The sequence below is a fragment of the Otolemur garnettii genome, unplaced genomic scaffold (genome assembly GCF_000181295.1).
Source record: "Otolemur garnettii isolate 467f Iridium unplaced genomic scaffold, OtoGar3 scaffold00025, whole genome shotgun sequence".
Lineage (NCBI taxonomy): Eukaryota > Metazoa > Chordata > Mammalia > Primates > Galagidae > Otolemur > Otolemur garnettii.
This window is the reverse complement of record NW_003852420.1, coordinates 6,551,585-6,567,194: the sequence shown is the minus strand read 5'-3', so window position 1 is coordinate 6,567,194 and position 15,610 is coordinate 6,551,585. Positions and strand designations below refer to the sequence as shown.

The following is a 15,610-nucleotide window of genomic DNA, read 5'->3' as shown; positions in this document are numbered from 1 at the left end:
AAAAAAAAAAAAAAAAAGTACTCTGTTCCTTTTAGGTGACAAACAATAGCGGTCCTATGTAGAACATTTGTGTTAAAGGGACATAAACACCCTAGGACCTAGCAGCTGTAACAAAACATCAGAAACCGTCCTGGGAATCCCCTCTGTGCATTGCGGGCTGATCTTTGGTGGGCCCTCCCGTTGGGCCCAGTAGCCATGAGGAAAATGAATAGTTTATAACAGCCTTCTTTATAAAGATGGGGAAATGGAAGGCATTTCTCTAATTCCTAATGAAACAAAATAGAATAAATTAATGTTTTCAATCTTTTCAGGCTTTCATAGGAAATTAGGTAATTGATATCAAAATAGTATGACATCTTACAATTCAAAGATGCATATTTTGTACACAGTACTCCCCTCTTATCCACGGGAGATACACTCCAAGAACTCAGTGAATGCCTCGAGCCATGGGTAGTACCAAACCCTATATAAACTGTTTTTGCTTCTACATAACTGTGATAAAACTTAATAGGCATAGTAAACAATTAACAACAGTAACTAATAAAATAGAACAATCATAACAAAATACTATAATGAAAGTTATATGAATATGATATCTCTCTCTCTTTCTCAAAATGCCTTAATATTTTCAGAATAAGGTAATTGTGCAGGTAATTGAAACTGTGGAAAAAGAAATCACAGATAAAGGGGGGCTACATATAACATTCTCAGATTGGAATGTGTCTGATAATCTACGCCAATTTGCAGTTATAATCAGCTATCTTTGCTGGTAAATAAAATGATGGCGCGTTGGACGATTGGTGGCAGCTTGGTTGTGTGTTGAAATAGGATATAGTAATTTTGGGGACTTTGTCCCCCACCTGGCTGAAGACCCTTCTTCTTTCTCTGTCTTGCCTTTTAAGGCTGTACAAGGCCCACAGAAAATCCTTGGCCCCCTCACTTGCCACTGGCTGTGGCCTATGCCCACGTCTGCCACACAGATCTGGATGTCTGGAATAAATTCATTTCCTGTACTGAAAAGCAGCAGACAGACCAGATGTGTAATTTGCAGAGCCCAGTGCGAAATTAAAATGAAGGGTTCCCATTCACAAATTATTGAGAATTCTAAGAGAGTAGCTGCAGAGGATTAATCCAAGTGTGGGCACCTCCTGAGGCTGAGGCCCTGTGCAATTGACTGCACAGGTCATACACCCATAAACCCAGCTCTGGCACCAGATCCTGGCTGTAGCTTCCCTATTAGTGCCCAGGGTCCCTGGGCCTACACAGCCACCAGGGATACGAGAATCAGGATCTGCCACTTCCTCTGGCTTCCCCAGATCCAGACAGACACTCCTCCAAGACAAGCTTGCTAAGTTGGCCATCCAGGCCAAGGCTTGTCTCATGGTCCTGGCAAACTTCTACACACTTCTTTTTACATATACAAATGTACACATTTCACTAAAGCCTGCTTACTTTTGAGAACTGAACTTAGGTTTCCTGCTCTTTCCCCCGGGCATTTCTGATTTGGGATCCATTTTCTCTTTCACACGTAAGTTTTCTTCTAAGCAGATCTGAAGGTGGGAATGAGGAAGAATATTTTAGACATTGAGACCTCATCAATATCAAGTTCCTTATTTGGGGGAGGTAGGAATGGGCTGCTGAACCTTAAGAAATCACTGTGGGCACCACCATTAACCCTCCCTCTATCTAACTATCCACCCTGTCCTTCCCTCCTTCATCCTGGGCTATAGTTGTGAATCATCTCTCATATGAAAGTGTGAGTGATTATAAATTGGTTTTATAATAATACTGAGTACATTGGATGTTGTTTTTCCATTCCTGAGATACAGACCACACCTATGGAGCATATTGCAAGGGTACAAGTTAAATCTATCAAGTATTGAACACAAATATCTTAACACTGTGATTAAGTAAATCAGGTATAAGCTATGTTAATTAATAGGATGTAAGCACCCCAATTTGTACAAATAATCAACACATTGAATCCCACAAAGGCATAAATGTATTCATGATCTATGTATCTATGACTTAATTAAAAAAGAAAAGAAAAGAAATCACTGTGGGGAGTGCAGACTCTCTGGACAGCCTCTGCACGCGGAGATTCTGTATGGGGAAGATGACTCCAGCCCAGTGTTCACCTGAGTCCCCACACTCCTCAGGACGCAGAACCCCTGGTTTCACTCAGCTGGAATCCAAATGGCACCTGCCTTATGAGAGCCAGGACCACCATGTGTTGCCTGCCCTCACCGTGTGTGTCAGCCTTCTAGACAAGGCTGGAGGGTTTCCCACGGAGAAGCGTATGTGATATCGTAGTTAGTCATCTGCTTTCCACCCTCACTCTTTAGCTTTGTTGTGTCACCCTATCTTGTAATTGCCACACAAAGAGATCCACATCTACTACAGCCTGGATGCCTTTTATTTCATTTTTCTTGGCTCTTTGCTTCTACTAGAAATGGGACAATAATTAATTTTTATTTTCATTTTCTTCTAACTGAAATGTCACGTTTCTTTTATCATGAGTATATACATTCACCCACAGTCATATTAGTGGTACCTATAACTCTGTTGCCAGTCTAAATCACAGATATTTTCAAATCTCATTACTATGATTATAGATCTCAAAATATTTTTATGCACATCAGCACTTTGAAATGATGGTTGTCATCAGACATGTCATTCCATCGCACTGTGACATACAGTGATAAAAGCACAATTAATAAAGAAGCAGAATATCACATAATTTTCATATTTTGGTAACTATTGCTCACATAAATTTTCAGTGTTACTCTTTGCATTTTATTTTTGCATATAAGGGAAAGTATTTAGAGGGAACTAGAGCATGAAAAGGTTAAGGAGAGATGGTAGTCTCGGGAATCCTGGATGTCACTGAGCTGGGAATCTGGAGGACATTCCTTCCTCCTGCTGCTCTTTGGGGTGAATCCTTAGGGTCCTCTGCCTCAGAGCCTAGCTCCCAAGCTACAGGCGAAGAAAAGGCAGTATTCAGCATTTCAAATAATGAATGTTTCGGTCTTTTGTTAACACTACCAACAAAATAAACTCCTTTTGTGCTTTGGTCCCAACAGGTACCTTCTCAAACCAGATTTCATGAGGAGGCCTGATCGAACGTTCGATCCCTTTTCGGAAACCCCTGTTGATGGGGTCATCGCAGCCCACTGTTCAGTGCAGGTAAGGCCCCTCCTCCCTGCTCATTACAGAGTAGTATAATATGTATACAAATGATCCTGTACAGAAATCATAACTAAAATATTTACTATCAAAGTGAAGGATCCATGTGTTTCTTACAGTTCTGGATTAAAATTTCCCTCCTTTTGTTTATGAGACGTATTTTTTATTTTTTAAGACAAGATCTTACTCTGTCACCCAGAGTAGAGTGCAGGGGGCCAATCATAGCTCACTGTAACCTCAAACTGCTGGGCTCAAGTGATTCTCCTGCCTCAGCCAGTGGAATAGCTGGGGCTACATGTGTGCACTACCATGCCCGGCTAATTTTTCTATTTTTTGTAGAAATGGGGTCTGATTATGTTTCTCAGGCTTGTCTCAAATCGTCAGCTCAGGCAGTCCTCCTGCCTTGGCCTCCCAAGTGCTGGAATTACAGGTTTGAGTCCCTGTGCCTGGCTTGAATGAGATTTTTCACGACTAAAATGATTAACTATTTTGAGTTGAAGGCACCATCCAAAGTATCTACTATATGATTCCACAGTAAAAAATTCCAGAAAATACAAACTATAGTGACAGCAAGTAAATCAGTTGTTATCTCCAGACAGAGATGGAGGGAAGAATGGATTACGAAAGGGCATAAAGAAACTTTGGGAATGATTGAAATCTTAGGGGGGACAGTTTCACAGATGTGTTCACATGTCAAAACTGACTTAATTCGACACTTCAAACCCGTGGAGGTTATTGTATGTCAATTTTACCTTCAATACTGTTTGTAAAATCGTGAACTATTAGATAATGAGAAAGGGACAGTAAATGACTATCATCATTCAACAAGTAAGTGAAAAATAGCTCCTCCATAGCTTTATAGTATTGATGGATCGATTTTAACTGGTCTTTTACACATACTATACATAAGCAGTCCTAGCTGTCCACTTTCAGTGTCTGTAAAAAATAACAAAGACATTTTAGCGTTGCTCTTCCTTCCTTCCTTCCTTCACTATTTTTTTTTTTTAAGCAGGAATCTCTCTTTGTCATCCTGGTGCTGAGGCATCATAGCTCACAGCAACCTCAAACTCCTGGGCTTGAGCAATCCTTTTGCAGCAGCCTCCCAAGGAGCTGGGACTACAGGCGGGTGCCACAACGCCCAGCTAGTTTTTCTGTTTTTAGTAGAGACGGGGTCTCGCTCTTGCTCAGGCTGGTCTCGAACTCCTGAGTTCAAGCCATCTATCTGCCTCAGCCTCCCAGAGTGCTAGGATTACAGGCGGGAGCCACCGCTCCCAGCCCAGTATTGCTTTTCTTTCTGTGTGTCTCTTTTCAAGACTTTTGAAAGAATTAAATAATAAGTATGGCATTATAGCATTTCAGAGCTGTGGAGGGATCTTAGGGCAGATCTGAATTCATTACTTCATTTCATAGATGTGGCCACTTAGGAGAAATGGGGTGCTGTGGACACTATTTCCCTCTGTTATTTGGTTCATGTATATATTCCTCATTTTTTTATCACACAGTTCTAAAAGGCAGAACTCCTGCCTAGAGTACTTTGTTTTCACCTATAGTAGTCGCTCAGTAATGTTGTGGTTTAACAAAGGAATTAATGCCTCGTTTACATAGATAATTGAAGTTCACCAAAATAAACAGAATTTCTTACTTCTTGATAGTTATTTGCTGCTGATACTGACACAGGGTTCACATCTCTCACCTGATTTTGGGTTGCTGCAGGTCATATCGGGTCAATTCTTATCAGATAAGAAAATTGGCACCTATGTAGAAGTGGATATGTACGGGTTGCCCACCGACACCATACGTAAGGAATTCCGGACACGCATGGTTATGAACAATGGACTCAACCCAGTGTACAACGAAGAAGCATTCGTATTTCGGAAGGTAAGGCAGTAAGGCATCCTCAGTGCGTCAAACTCACTCTGCTAACTTGAGAGCCTTGTTTTAGCCCAGAGGCAGGACATGATAACGGAGACAGTCACTCAACCCCAGGGGTCATCTTTTCTCTTCTCCTCATAAGCTTTAGGCTCTGTTTGTCCTTCTGGCTCTCTTCTCCTCTTTGACGGAGGAGCCTACCTCTTATGTGGTGATGCCCATGCTTCGTGCAACCTGTTAGAACTGTCCTCCCTGGGGGCACTCTATGCATTGGAGAGTTACTGCTAACTGGCCCTGTTCTGTCAGCTAAGCAGGCAGGTAGGATGCTTCATGGAGAGTTACTGCCAACTGGCCCTGTTCTGTCAGCTAAGCAGGCAGGTAGGATGCTTCACCCAACCCCGGGTCAGTGTGTGTCACTGCCCGTGTCATCTGGTGTGGTCCTGCGCTCCGGAAAGTGTGGAGTAAAGTGCTCCTCTCGGCTTTTGTGCTTCATGGGCTGTTTCCAGTATCTTTATTTTTTCTCCCCGCACTACATGTTGGATCCTAAGAATAATCACAGTCCTTCTCTCTGATGTTTGGTTTTTAAGCTCCCAATCATCTTCCTTCTTGTTTCTCTTCTGTTGGTTGAAGCTGCATTGAGAAACCGTGCACCCGCAGTGCTGTCTCCCAGAATGTCTGCTTTTCTCTCCTACTGCTCTTCTATCCTGACCAAAATAATGTCTTGCTCCTCTTTTAGGCAAGTTTTCCAGTGGTTCTGCCCCATTCCTATGTCATGCCACGCAGATAATTGGCTTCCTGTCTTAATAAAATAGGGATTATCCTCTTTAGAAAAGAGTGCCTGGTTTACAGAAGCTCAATTAAGGGAGATCAATGTAGGTTTGATAAGGGTCTTTTCAAAATTTAGGTCCACCCCAGGACGTGAATACCATTCATTATGCAGGCGGCCTCCCAAGTCACCTTCACCACGGCTGTCAGGATGGGTGTCAGTTGCATATCCAGCTATCAGTTGGCTTGTTTTCTTCCCTGGTTTTTCCAATTCGTTGTAGCTGCGTCTGCTACCAGTATGGTTAATGTTCTTTGGCATAATGCATAATCCCCGCACAGATTGCAAGAAATTCTGAAACTTGACTCAGGCATTCTTTGTCTTTGATAAATGATGAAATATCCAACTTGGTTTCTGTGTATAATAGTTCTGGCCTCCGAAAGGAGACATCAATTCTGGATTCTTCTTTATCCTTTTGAAGTTAATTTTTTTCATTGATATCAAGTGCTTTGTTTTGTTTCTTCTTATTATTATTGTTAGTTTTTTCACTAGTCTCACGGGGGAGTGACAACGCCCAAGCTTCTCACTTATCACATGAAGGACGAGAGTGAGGAAAGTTGACTGCTTTTTAGCTTGATTTCTCCTCGCCATCTTCATGGAGTTAAGATTAAATTATAACCTCCAGTGGAGGTAGCCAACCAATCCACTGTCCAGCTTTAGACCCAGTACTCAGATCAGCCAAGATGTCCTGGTTGCTCTCAGCCAAAGCAAAGACATTCCTGATTAAACACACTGGATACTCTTTTGTCATATTGCTATTTTGTATCTGAACAAGGATCCTGCCATCTGTATTCAGATTTTACATTCATTTATTCAGTTCTAGGATAGCAGGAGTATGTGCCTTGGGATCTAAGTGTGCTACACGTGTTAATGTTTCTGTCTGCCCCTTCTTACTCCTTACTATCCCCAAATGTGCTGAAAGCTGAGAAATGCAAAAGCAAGAAGAATCCAAATTTCTATATGAACATTGTATTTGTGCAGGAAGCATTTCTTCAAAGATACGTCCCACATTCTTCAAAAACATGCAGACAGATGTGAAAAGCAGCCACAAGCCCCAGTTTCATTCCCGAGGCCCGACTGTGTCACTACAATCTCTGAGGTCAAGGAAAGTACCTTTATTCCTCAAGCGTCTCCTTTTTCTCAAACATTACATGGGTGCAGATGGGGAAAGACAGCGACATTTAGAGTAGTGATATTTAACACCCATTCCCTCTGACCTACAGCACACTGGGGTGCCCCAAGAGGATCTTAGGTGTGCTGCGAAAATTTTTACTGATCACTAATTAAATTATTTTCAAAACAAGTTGAAAGCACAGTAAGTATATTCCTTTTTTATCCTTTTTTTTTATTAACATAATTTAGGTATGCCACAGAAGTTTAAATGTAGGTTCAAGTGTGTTGTGAGATAAAAAAAAAAAAAAAAAGGTTGAAAAACACTGCTCTAACCTATTTGATGAGGTAATTTCCAGGAAACATGTTCCAATTGCCTTGCTCTATGTCTTGGGTGTTGTAGCTCACACAGTATGCTTTCGGAATGCAAATTAATCATGGGCTTCTTTTCAACATAAAGAAGAATTTCAGAGCAGTCCAGATCTGGTCCAGATTCTCAGAGTCGTGGTTCTTGGGAGCTGCGTTATTAAAATCGGTGATGAGTCCTGCTCTTTGTTTGCAGGTGATCCTGCCAGACCTGGCCGTCTTGAGAATAGCCGTGTACGATGATAACAACAAGCTGATTGGACAGAGGATCCTCCCTCTAGACGGCCTCCAAGCAGGATATCGACACATTTCCCTGCGAAATGAGGGAAATAAACCATTATCACTGCCAACCATTTTCTGCAATATTGTTCTTAAAACATATGTGCCTGATGGATTTGGAGGTAAGGAAAAGATCTGGGTATAGAATGTGTCACAGATGAGGTCCTAAGTGGCAAGATTATAAAACATTTTGCCCCATGTTTAAAAATACTAATAATCGTGTCTCTTCCTGCCTTGCTTCCAACCCAGGTAGCCTCCAAGATACCCAGGATAAATAGTAACCTCAAGTAGTAAGAAATGAAAAGATAAGGCTACATTATCTTTAAAGTCCTTTCTTATTTTAAAGTAGTATACTTTTTATGTTGTTTATCAATTTCACAAGCCTGTGTTTGGGCAGGATGTATTTACACTGGTGTTCAAAGTGAGAGGGAAGCGGCATCAATAAGGCGAAACCGTAGATATCTTATTAGCTGGTATCTCTGAAAAATTTAAATAGAACTCAGCCATCAGCATGCCTGAATTTTCTTCTAAATCCACAAGAAAGTTCAGTTTCATAAAGAACCTTATTATCAACGCACATGGGTTTTAAGGCAATCGGTGGGAGGAATTAAAAGCTAGATCAAATCATAGGATTTTGCTTACACCCAAACGCAATTTTTTATAGCTCCCATCTAAGCCAGGAGCGTTAAAAGAGAACAGAGATCCTCTATGTTGTCTGTCAGTCTGTTGCTCTGTAAGGAAATAGTGTTAGCAGAGTGTCTGTGTTGGACGAGCCACAGGTTCCAATCCTCACTCTCCACTGCTGGGTGGGTGACCTGGGGAATAGAAGGTCCTCTCACACCGCTCATTTCCTCACCTACCTCACCTGTAAAGTAACAACAATAATGCTGCCTCCCCCTACCAATGTTATGACACGCTTATCAGTACAGTGTGTGACAGCAGGGCTCACATGCACAAACATATGAGTGTGTGTGTGTCTATAAATAGAGATGCCGGTACTGTCCCAAGACACATCACTATTTTGTTTGGGCAACATGGGATTATTGTACTGTTGTGTTGTAGCAATGCATGCTTCTCTGGGCGTGGCAATGCATGCTTCTCTGGGCGTGGCAATGCATGCTTCTCTGGGTGGGGCAATGCATGCTTCTCTGGGCAGGGCGGGTTTTCTGCAATAGATCCTCACTTGTAACAACCTGACTACAAGTTCCACAAGTCAATTAAGCTATGGGGATTTTTCAGTCAGAAAATTCCTTCCTCCTTCTCCTTTGTCTTTTATTTTTTAAAACGAAAGCACATTAAAAGGTACAGCATACAGTAATAGATGTAAGGACCCATAAAAGAGGCTGGGGGGATGGTGCTGTCTGGTGGGTTGAACAGATCAGAAAAAGGAGACCCGAGACCTGCGGTGTGTGTTAGGAGCTGCAGCCTAGGTCAAACCCCGCAAACCTGCCAGCTTTGCAATGCAGTGAGACCAGGAGATAGCAGCAGGTGGATTAAATCATGCTAAACCTCATCCTGCCCTAGAATGAAGTAGATGAGTAGAAAGATGAGGCATTTGCCAGTCGGGTGCTGTTAGCTGAAAGTGCAATGTGGTCATATTGTGTCCTGGTGTGTTAAAGGGCATTAGTGACGCCCTCTGCCTGGCACTTGAGTGACAATGAGAAAGCCCGCCTGGTTTTTCTGACACAGCATCTCCTGGTAACCAGGGCCCACAGGACGGAGGGAAACTAAGCAGGAAGGAGTTGAGTGAGCATCAGAGGAGTCGCCTGAACTTCATATTTCCTCTGTATGAGGTGGAAGCAGACCCTGTGTCTCCCCTAGACACTGTCAACTGAAAAAGAGAGTCAGTATCCCTAAAGTAATGTCCAGGGCCAGAGTATTACTGTGAGGATCACTGATTGGCTGTGAAGAGAGACAGCAGCTCTACCGTGTGGAGATCAAGCTGCCACCATTGAACCTACTCCAGAAACTGGGTTAGCTCATAGCCAGTGAAACAACCAGGCTTTCTGTCCCCCACGGGCTGCGTGAGCTAGCACAGCCTGCAGAGCACACTTACACGAAGAGAGTCAAGAGAGACTGATCTAGACTAAAGTCGACTTCAGAGATGTGATTATCAAGGACACAGTGTGGACTTTGTATCTTGATTTGCAAAAGAAACTAAGTAGGGCAAAGAAGATGAGCTGTGATATAAGATGAGCTTATATCCCAGTAAGGGATCACTGCCAGTGTTGTTGGATACAGTAGCAGCATGGTTGGTTCTATCAATAAAAGAAAATGCCCTCATGTTTAGAGATGCACAGAGACGTAGTGAGGAATGAAACGTTAGGATGTCTGGAATTTGCCTTAAAATAGTTCAGAACAGAGGAAAGAGAGAGAGAGAAAGGATCGAGAAAGGAAATACGACCAACGATTTGTAATGGTTAGGTCGTTATCCGTCTATGAAGGGTTGTTTACTGTTGTTTCTGTTATTGTGTATGCTTGAAATTTTTTATAACAATATGTTAACAGTAGATCAGTAAATTCCTAGAATATTAACTTCCAAGAAACAATTATCTGTGGGTTTTTATTTCCTGAACAAGATTTAAGAAGTAAATTTGTCCACAAGTACTACTGAGAAACAAAGAGCTCTTAGGGACCACAAGTGATAACTAGAAACAGACCTTATATGCCAGGAGAATAAATTGATGCAGCCTCTGTAAAGAGCGATTTGGCAATAGATGCTCTAGGACAAATACCCTTGCCCTTCATTTGAACTTCTAAGAATGTAGCCTGTGTAACATATGCAAAGTGATGCTAAGGAGCGTTCAAGGACATTCACTACAACGATATTTTAGTAGCAAAGAACTGGAAAGGCTGCACTTCTCTGTTGACAGGGAACTGGTTAAAGAGATTATCACCATTTAGAAAATGGAATATTTAAGCAGCCCTTATAATTAATGTACCAAATGTATATTGTAGATCCAGTGTTTCCAAGATGTATGAACTAAAAAATAGAAGGATGTGGAAAACTCTAAACCCATGTGGGGTTTTAAGTACTATCTAAAAGGATGTAAGAAACAGGGAACAGGAGGTACCTTCTGGGTATAGAGCTGGCAAGAGAAGGGTTTGTTTTGTTTTATTTTGTTTTTGAGACAGAGTCTCACTATGTCGCCCTCTGTAGAGTGCTGTAGCATCACAGCTCACAGCAACCTCAAAGTCTTAGACTTCAGCAATTCTCTTGCCTCGGCCTCCCAAGTAGCTGGACTACAAGCACCTGCCACAACACCCGGCTATGTTTTTGTTTTTGTTGTTGTTGTTATTGTTGTTTAAGAGAAGGGTTTTTAACTTTTTATTTTATGTATCTGAATGTTTATCATGTGCATAGGTTTCTTTCTTTCTTTCTTTCTTTCTTTTCTTTCTTTCTTTCTCTCTTTCTTTTTTTTTTTTGAGACAAAGTCTCTCTATGTCGCCCTGGGTAGGGTGTCACAGCTTTACAGCAACCTCAAACTCTTGGGCTTAAGCAATTCTCTTGCCTCAGCCTCACAAGTAGCTGAGACTACAGGCACCTGCCACAACACCCAGCTATTTTTTGGTTGAGTTGTCATTGTTGTTTGTCAGGCCCAGGCTGGATTCCATACGCCCCTCTGGTGTATGTGGCTGGTGCCCCTGCCGCTGAACTACAGGTGCCGAGCTGCATATGTTACTTTCTATTATAAAAAGGAAAAGAAAAAATTTAAACAGAGAATTGTGTGTCCCATGTGCTGAGTAAAAGTTGTCTTAATAATGTAATTAGGAGGGTGATTCTGCTAAGAAAAAATTTGTAAACTTATACAATTTTTAAAAATTCTAAATTATGTAGTGTTTTAAATTAACAAGAATAATTATTCCCTCTATAGTATTCGTAAATTGTACAAAATTCTATGAAACTCCAGAAGTACTTGGAACTCTTCAAACAAAGTTGTAAAAAAAACCTGAAATTTTACCGTTTTTCAAGAGCAAGTTATACTCTTGCTCTTGAGAAAACCCTGGATGAGATATTTCCATCTGTCTACCATGGAACCAAAGTTGGCTTTAAATATGCATTCGCCTTCTGTATTGAAAAACGAAACTTCGTACTTTTGGCAGCCACTAAGCCTCAAATACTTTTTATGTTCATCATCTCATTGAGTTCTGGCAATAACCCGCAGGGCAGGTGGTATCCACCCCAGTTTCCAGATGAAGAAACTGAGGCTGAGCACACCAGTCAACTTGCTGAGAGTCACATACAAACAAAAAAGAAATCCAAGGCCATTCATTCTGTTTCCCCCTCCTCTGTTGTCTTTATTTGGGGGAAAAACTAAGGGGAAAAATGGTAAAATCATCTGGTCTTTGGTCCTTGCCTTTACTTACTTCTTGTTTTCTACAACTAGTTGGGTTTTCCTCACCATGTCTTATGTCCTAGGAGAAGAGAATGAACAGAAAGTATAACAGGTGTTCAGAATCATGAAGGGTTTATTAGCCGAATTTTCGTGAATATTTGTAGTCAAGCAGAGAAATAACAACTCAGTGGTTTTCTTTCCCCCTAGATATCGTGGATGCTTTATCAGATCCAAAGAAATTTCTTTCAATTACGGAAAAGAGAGCAGACCAAATGCGGGCCATGGGCATTGAGACTGTGAGTAGACGGGGCTGATTAAAGACAGCTGGGCTGGGGAAGCTTGGTCATCAAATAGCGATTACAGAAGCGGAGGGAACTACCAATTCATGTTACAGTGTATAGGGGATTCTTAAAACTGAGCTTTTCAAATCAACAGTAGGTTCAAGGGTCTACAAGGGGGAAGCATGTTTTAAAACATGTGACCATTCTTAGGAAAACCTACTTCATCACTTCATCATGTGGCTTAACTCACATCTGGGGACCACTGCCCCAAAGGCAGCAAAATGGAATCATTCATGATCCTTTTAAGAAGATGTAAAATGTGGGCTGAGCATCCCTAATCCAAAAATCCAAAATCCAAAATGCTCCCAAATCTGAAAAATGTTGAGCACAGACATGATGCCACATGGGTAGCTGAGCCAGTGATACCGTGATGCCACGTGGGTAGCTGAGCCAGCGATACCGTGATGCCACGTGGGTAGCTGAGCCAGCGATACCGTGATGCCACATGGGTAGCTGAGCCAGCGATACCTTTGGTGTCTGATGGTTCTTTGTGCACAAATTTTGTTTCATGCACAAAAGTTTTTAAAATATTATATAAAATTATCTTCAAGCTATGTGCAAAAGGTATGTATGAAACATAAGTGAATTTCATGTTTAGAGATGGGTCCCATTCCCAAAATATTTCATTATGTATATGCAAATATTCCAAAATTCAAAAAAAAAAAAAAAGAAAAGAAAAGAAAAAATAAATCTGAAACATTTCTGGTCCCAAGCATTTGAGACAAAGGACGCTCCCATTCTACTATATAGGATGTTTCTGTAATATGGCGAAAGGCCAACTTACCTAGTTCAGTGAGTTCATGCCAATGGCATTTATTAAAGAATCTTTATTTCTTACCTCACCAGCTTCCCTTCCTGGTCTTCAGGTCCAGTGCACACTTGGCTCCTTTCTTTGTTTTTACTTGTTCTCTTTACCAAACTCCTCCGTTTGGAGTGGAAGTAGCATCTTTCTAGGGAAAGACAGCGTTTTCTCTGCTTGTCAAGGAGTTAGATCCCCTTTCCTTGGCTTGCTCCTTTGCCCCAAACCCAAGGAACCCACAAAATCTTTGCTGTACTCCTGCTGGGTAAAGACCCTTTAGAGTCTAAAAGAGTAGAATCTGGGAAGGGGAATGGAAAAAATCGAGTGGCACAGGCTGAATTCTATAAAATAAAGAATGTGAGTGGCATGCTTTTGGGTCAAGATAAATGTTCCTGTTCCAGAGTGACATAGCCGATGTGCCCAGTGACACTTCCAAGAACGACAAGAAAGGAAAAGCCAACACTGCCAAAGCCAGCGTGACCCCTCAGAGCAGCTCCGAGCTCAGACCGACCACCACAGCCGCCCTGGCTTCTGGTGTGGAAGCCAGGAAAGGTGAGGGAGAGTTGTGGCGCGTCCTCTCTGTTCTGGCAATTTTAGCCTCTTTCTGAAAAATCTTATATGAAGGTATTTGAAACTGTTACTTCTGCCAATTCTCATTGCCCCGTAAAGCTCAAGAGTCGCTTGTTTTCTTGTGGATTGGACAAACTGCTAGATTTTCTTGACCTTGTAATAGGGAATCGATATTTGTGTTCCATCTGCTAGATATCCTGCACCCACCGTAATCATCTGGGCTTATCATACCCAAAGTCTTAGGAAATGTTCAAATTCCGTGTCCCTTATGGAAAAACCTTTCACCTAGTGATGTTAGCTACCTTATCCCACTCTCCTCCAGAAACTGCCACAGCTGTTTGTCTGGACATGAACCAACAAAGTCATGAAAATCCCTTACTGATAATTTCCAGACACAGGTAGACATTTAGCACCCATGATTATTTATTTGTAAAAATTATCTAGGAGTATTTAAAGGCCAACTCCATGTGTTTACCTATGAATGAAACAAAAGATCCTAAGAGGTGACAGCACAAAGAATTAGGCACCTCGTGCCGTGTGTAGGGAACAGTTATACTAATTAATTGTAATTGGCTTCCAGTCTAGCACCCAGGCATCCATTGATTGGAAGACATGCATCCCATACTGGTAGCGAAATATTTTAAATATCCTCCTTGACCATTTACTGAGCTCACTCTTCTTACATTAATAAGAATTTCTCTTTTCCTCATAGTTTCTGACTCAGTAAAGTAGATACAGTTCCCATTTACATGTTAATGGAGTAACCTCCGTATAAAGAAACCAAGTTGTTCATACACTTAAGTACACACTGTGCTGCAGTTTAAGGTGAAAAATGACAGGTTTCTCCAAACCCGAGCAGCATAGTAATTTAGAAGGAAACAAAGTATGCATTGAGTGCTGTAAAATAAATTAGAAAATGAGACTGCACAAAAGTAACCCAATTTGTACTTGGCCTGCAGCTGTTTGTCTGTTCTTCCCTAGAGAGAATACAGAGCAAGGTAATAATATAGACTTTGGGTGTCCAATACCAACCTGGTCATTCTGGACATTAGCCACTCAGAGAGAGGCAATGGGAAGCGGGAGAGCTTATGTTTAGCGTTCTTATATCACACTCACCAGTACATGGAGACATTAGTAATTACAGTGCATTAGTGGCTTAAAGAAAACCATGATGCCATGTAACCAGCTTACCGAGGACAGAAGTGACCCGAGGTCCAGAGGGACCTGTGCGTATGATGAGAAGTGTGTCACCTCCGGTTCCAAACAGGCTGCATTTTAAGGAGACAGCTGATGGTCACTTCCACTCTAGTTTTTTCAAGATGCCCTGAGAAAGGTCTACATGCGGTTTCATTTTGACCTTGGACTCAGGAGACTTAAAATCCTAAGTCACTGTACTGGATTCTACACGAAGTGTCTACCTATCTTCAGGGACCTCACGTGACTATAAGACGGGACAGGCTTCCCCACGTAGCCAGCCCAGGCAGTGTATAATGAGGGCTGAGAAACAGGAAGGGGGAGGACGTCCCTTGCAGCAAGGGCCACAGAGGTGAGGCACGGGTGAGATGCCCATTTCAGCTGGGCCTGGAAACCTTGGTCTGACTTGACCAAGAGGAGAAGGCAGCAGAAGAGGCAGGCCGGGAAACAGTGTAAGAAGCAACCTACAGGCAGGGAAAGGGGATGGGAATGCCCAGTGCTAGTGGTAAAGAGTTCACTTTTTCTGCTCTGGGAAAGAGTCAGGGGTCACCCTGGGAAGGCAATGGGAAGTGATGATCAAAGGAGTATTTTAAGAAGACTAATACAGTCTTGGCTGAAGAACTCACTGAAAGAGGGCATGCTAAGAGCCAGTTAAGAATTAGGGTACTCATGCCTCTATTATAACACTTAACACAGTGTATGAACAGAGTGTTTACAACTAGAGAACTAGGTTCTA

The 15,610-nt window shown here is 41.9% G+C and overlaps 1 protein-coding gene across 1 annotated transcript in view; it reads left to right on the top strand.

Moving 5' to 3' along the window:
* PLCB4 (phospholipase C beta 4) overlaps window positions 1-15,610 on the top strand; it is a 402,004-nt gene that overhangs the window by 350,122 nt on the left and 36,272 nt on the right. The window contains exons 25-29 of the mRNA XM_003788017.1: window positions 3,084-3,186; window positions 4,900-5,064; window positions 7,551-7,755; window positions 12,178-12,266; window positions 13,512-13,662. Coding sequence (XP_003788065.1) covers window positions 3,084-3,186; window positions 4,900-5,064; window positions 7,551-7,755; window positions 12,178-12,266; window positions 13,512-13,662 — 713 coding nt within the window. The remainder of the gene's footprint in view (window positions 1-3,083; window positions 3,187-4,899; window positions 5,065-7,550; window positions 7,756-12,177; window positions 12,267-13,511; window positions 13,663-15,610) is intronic.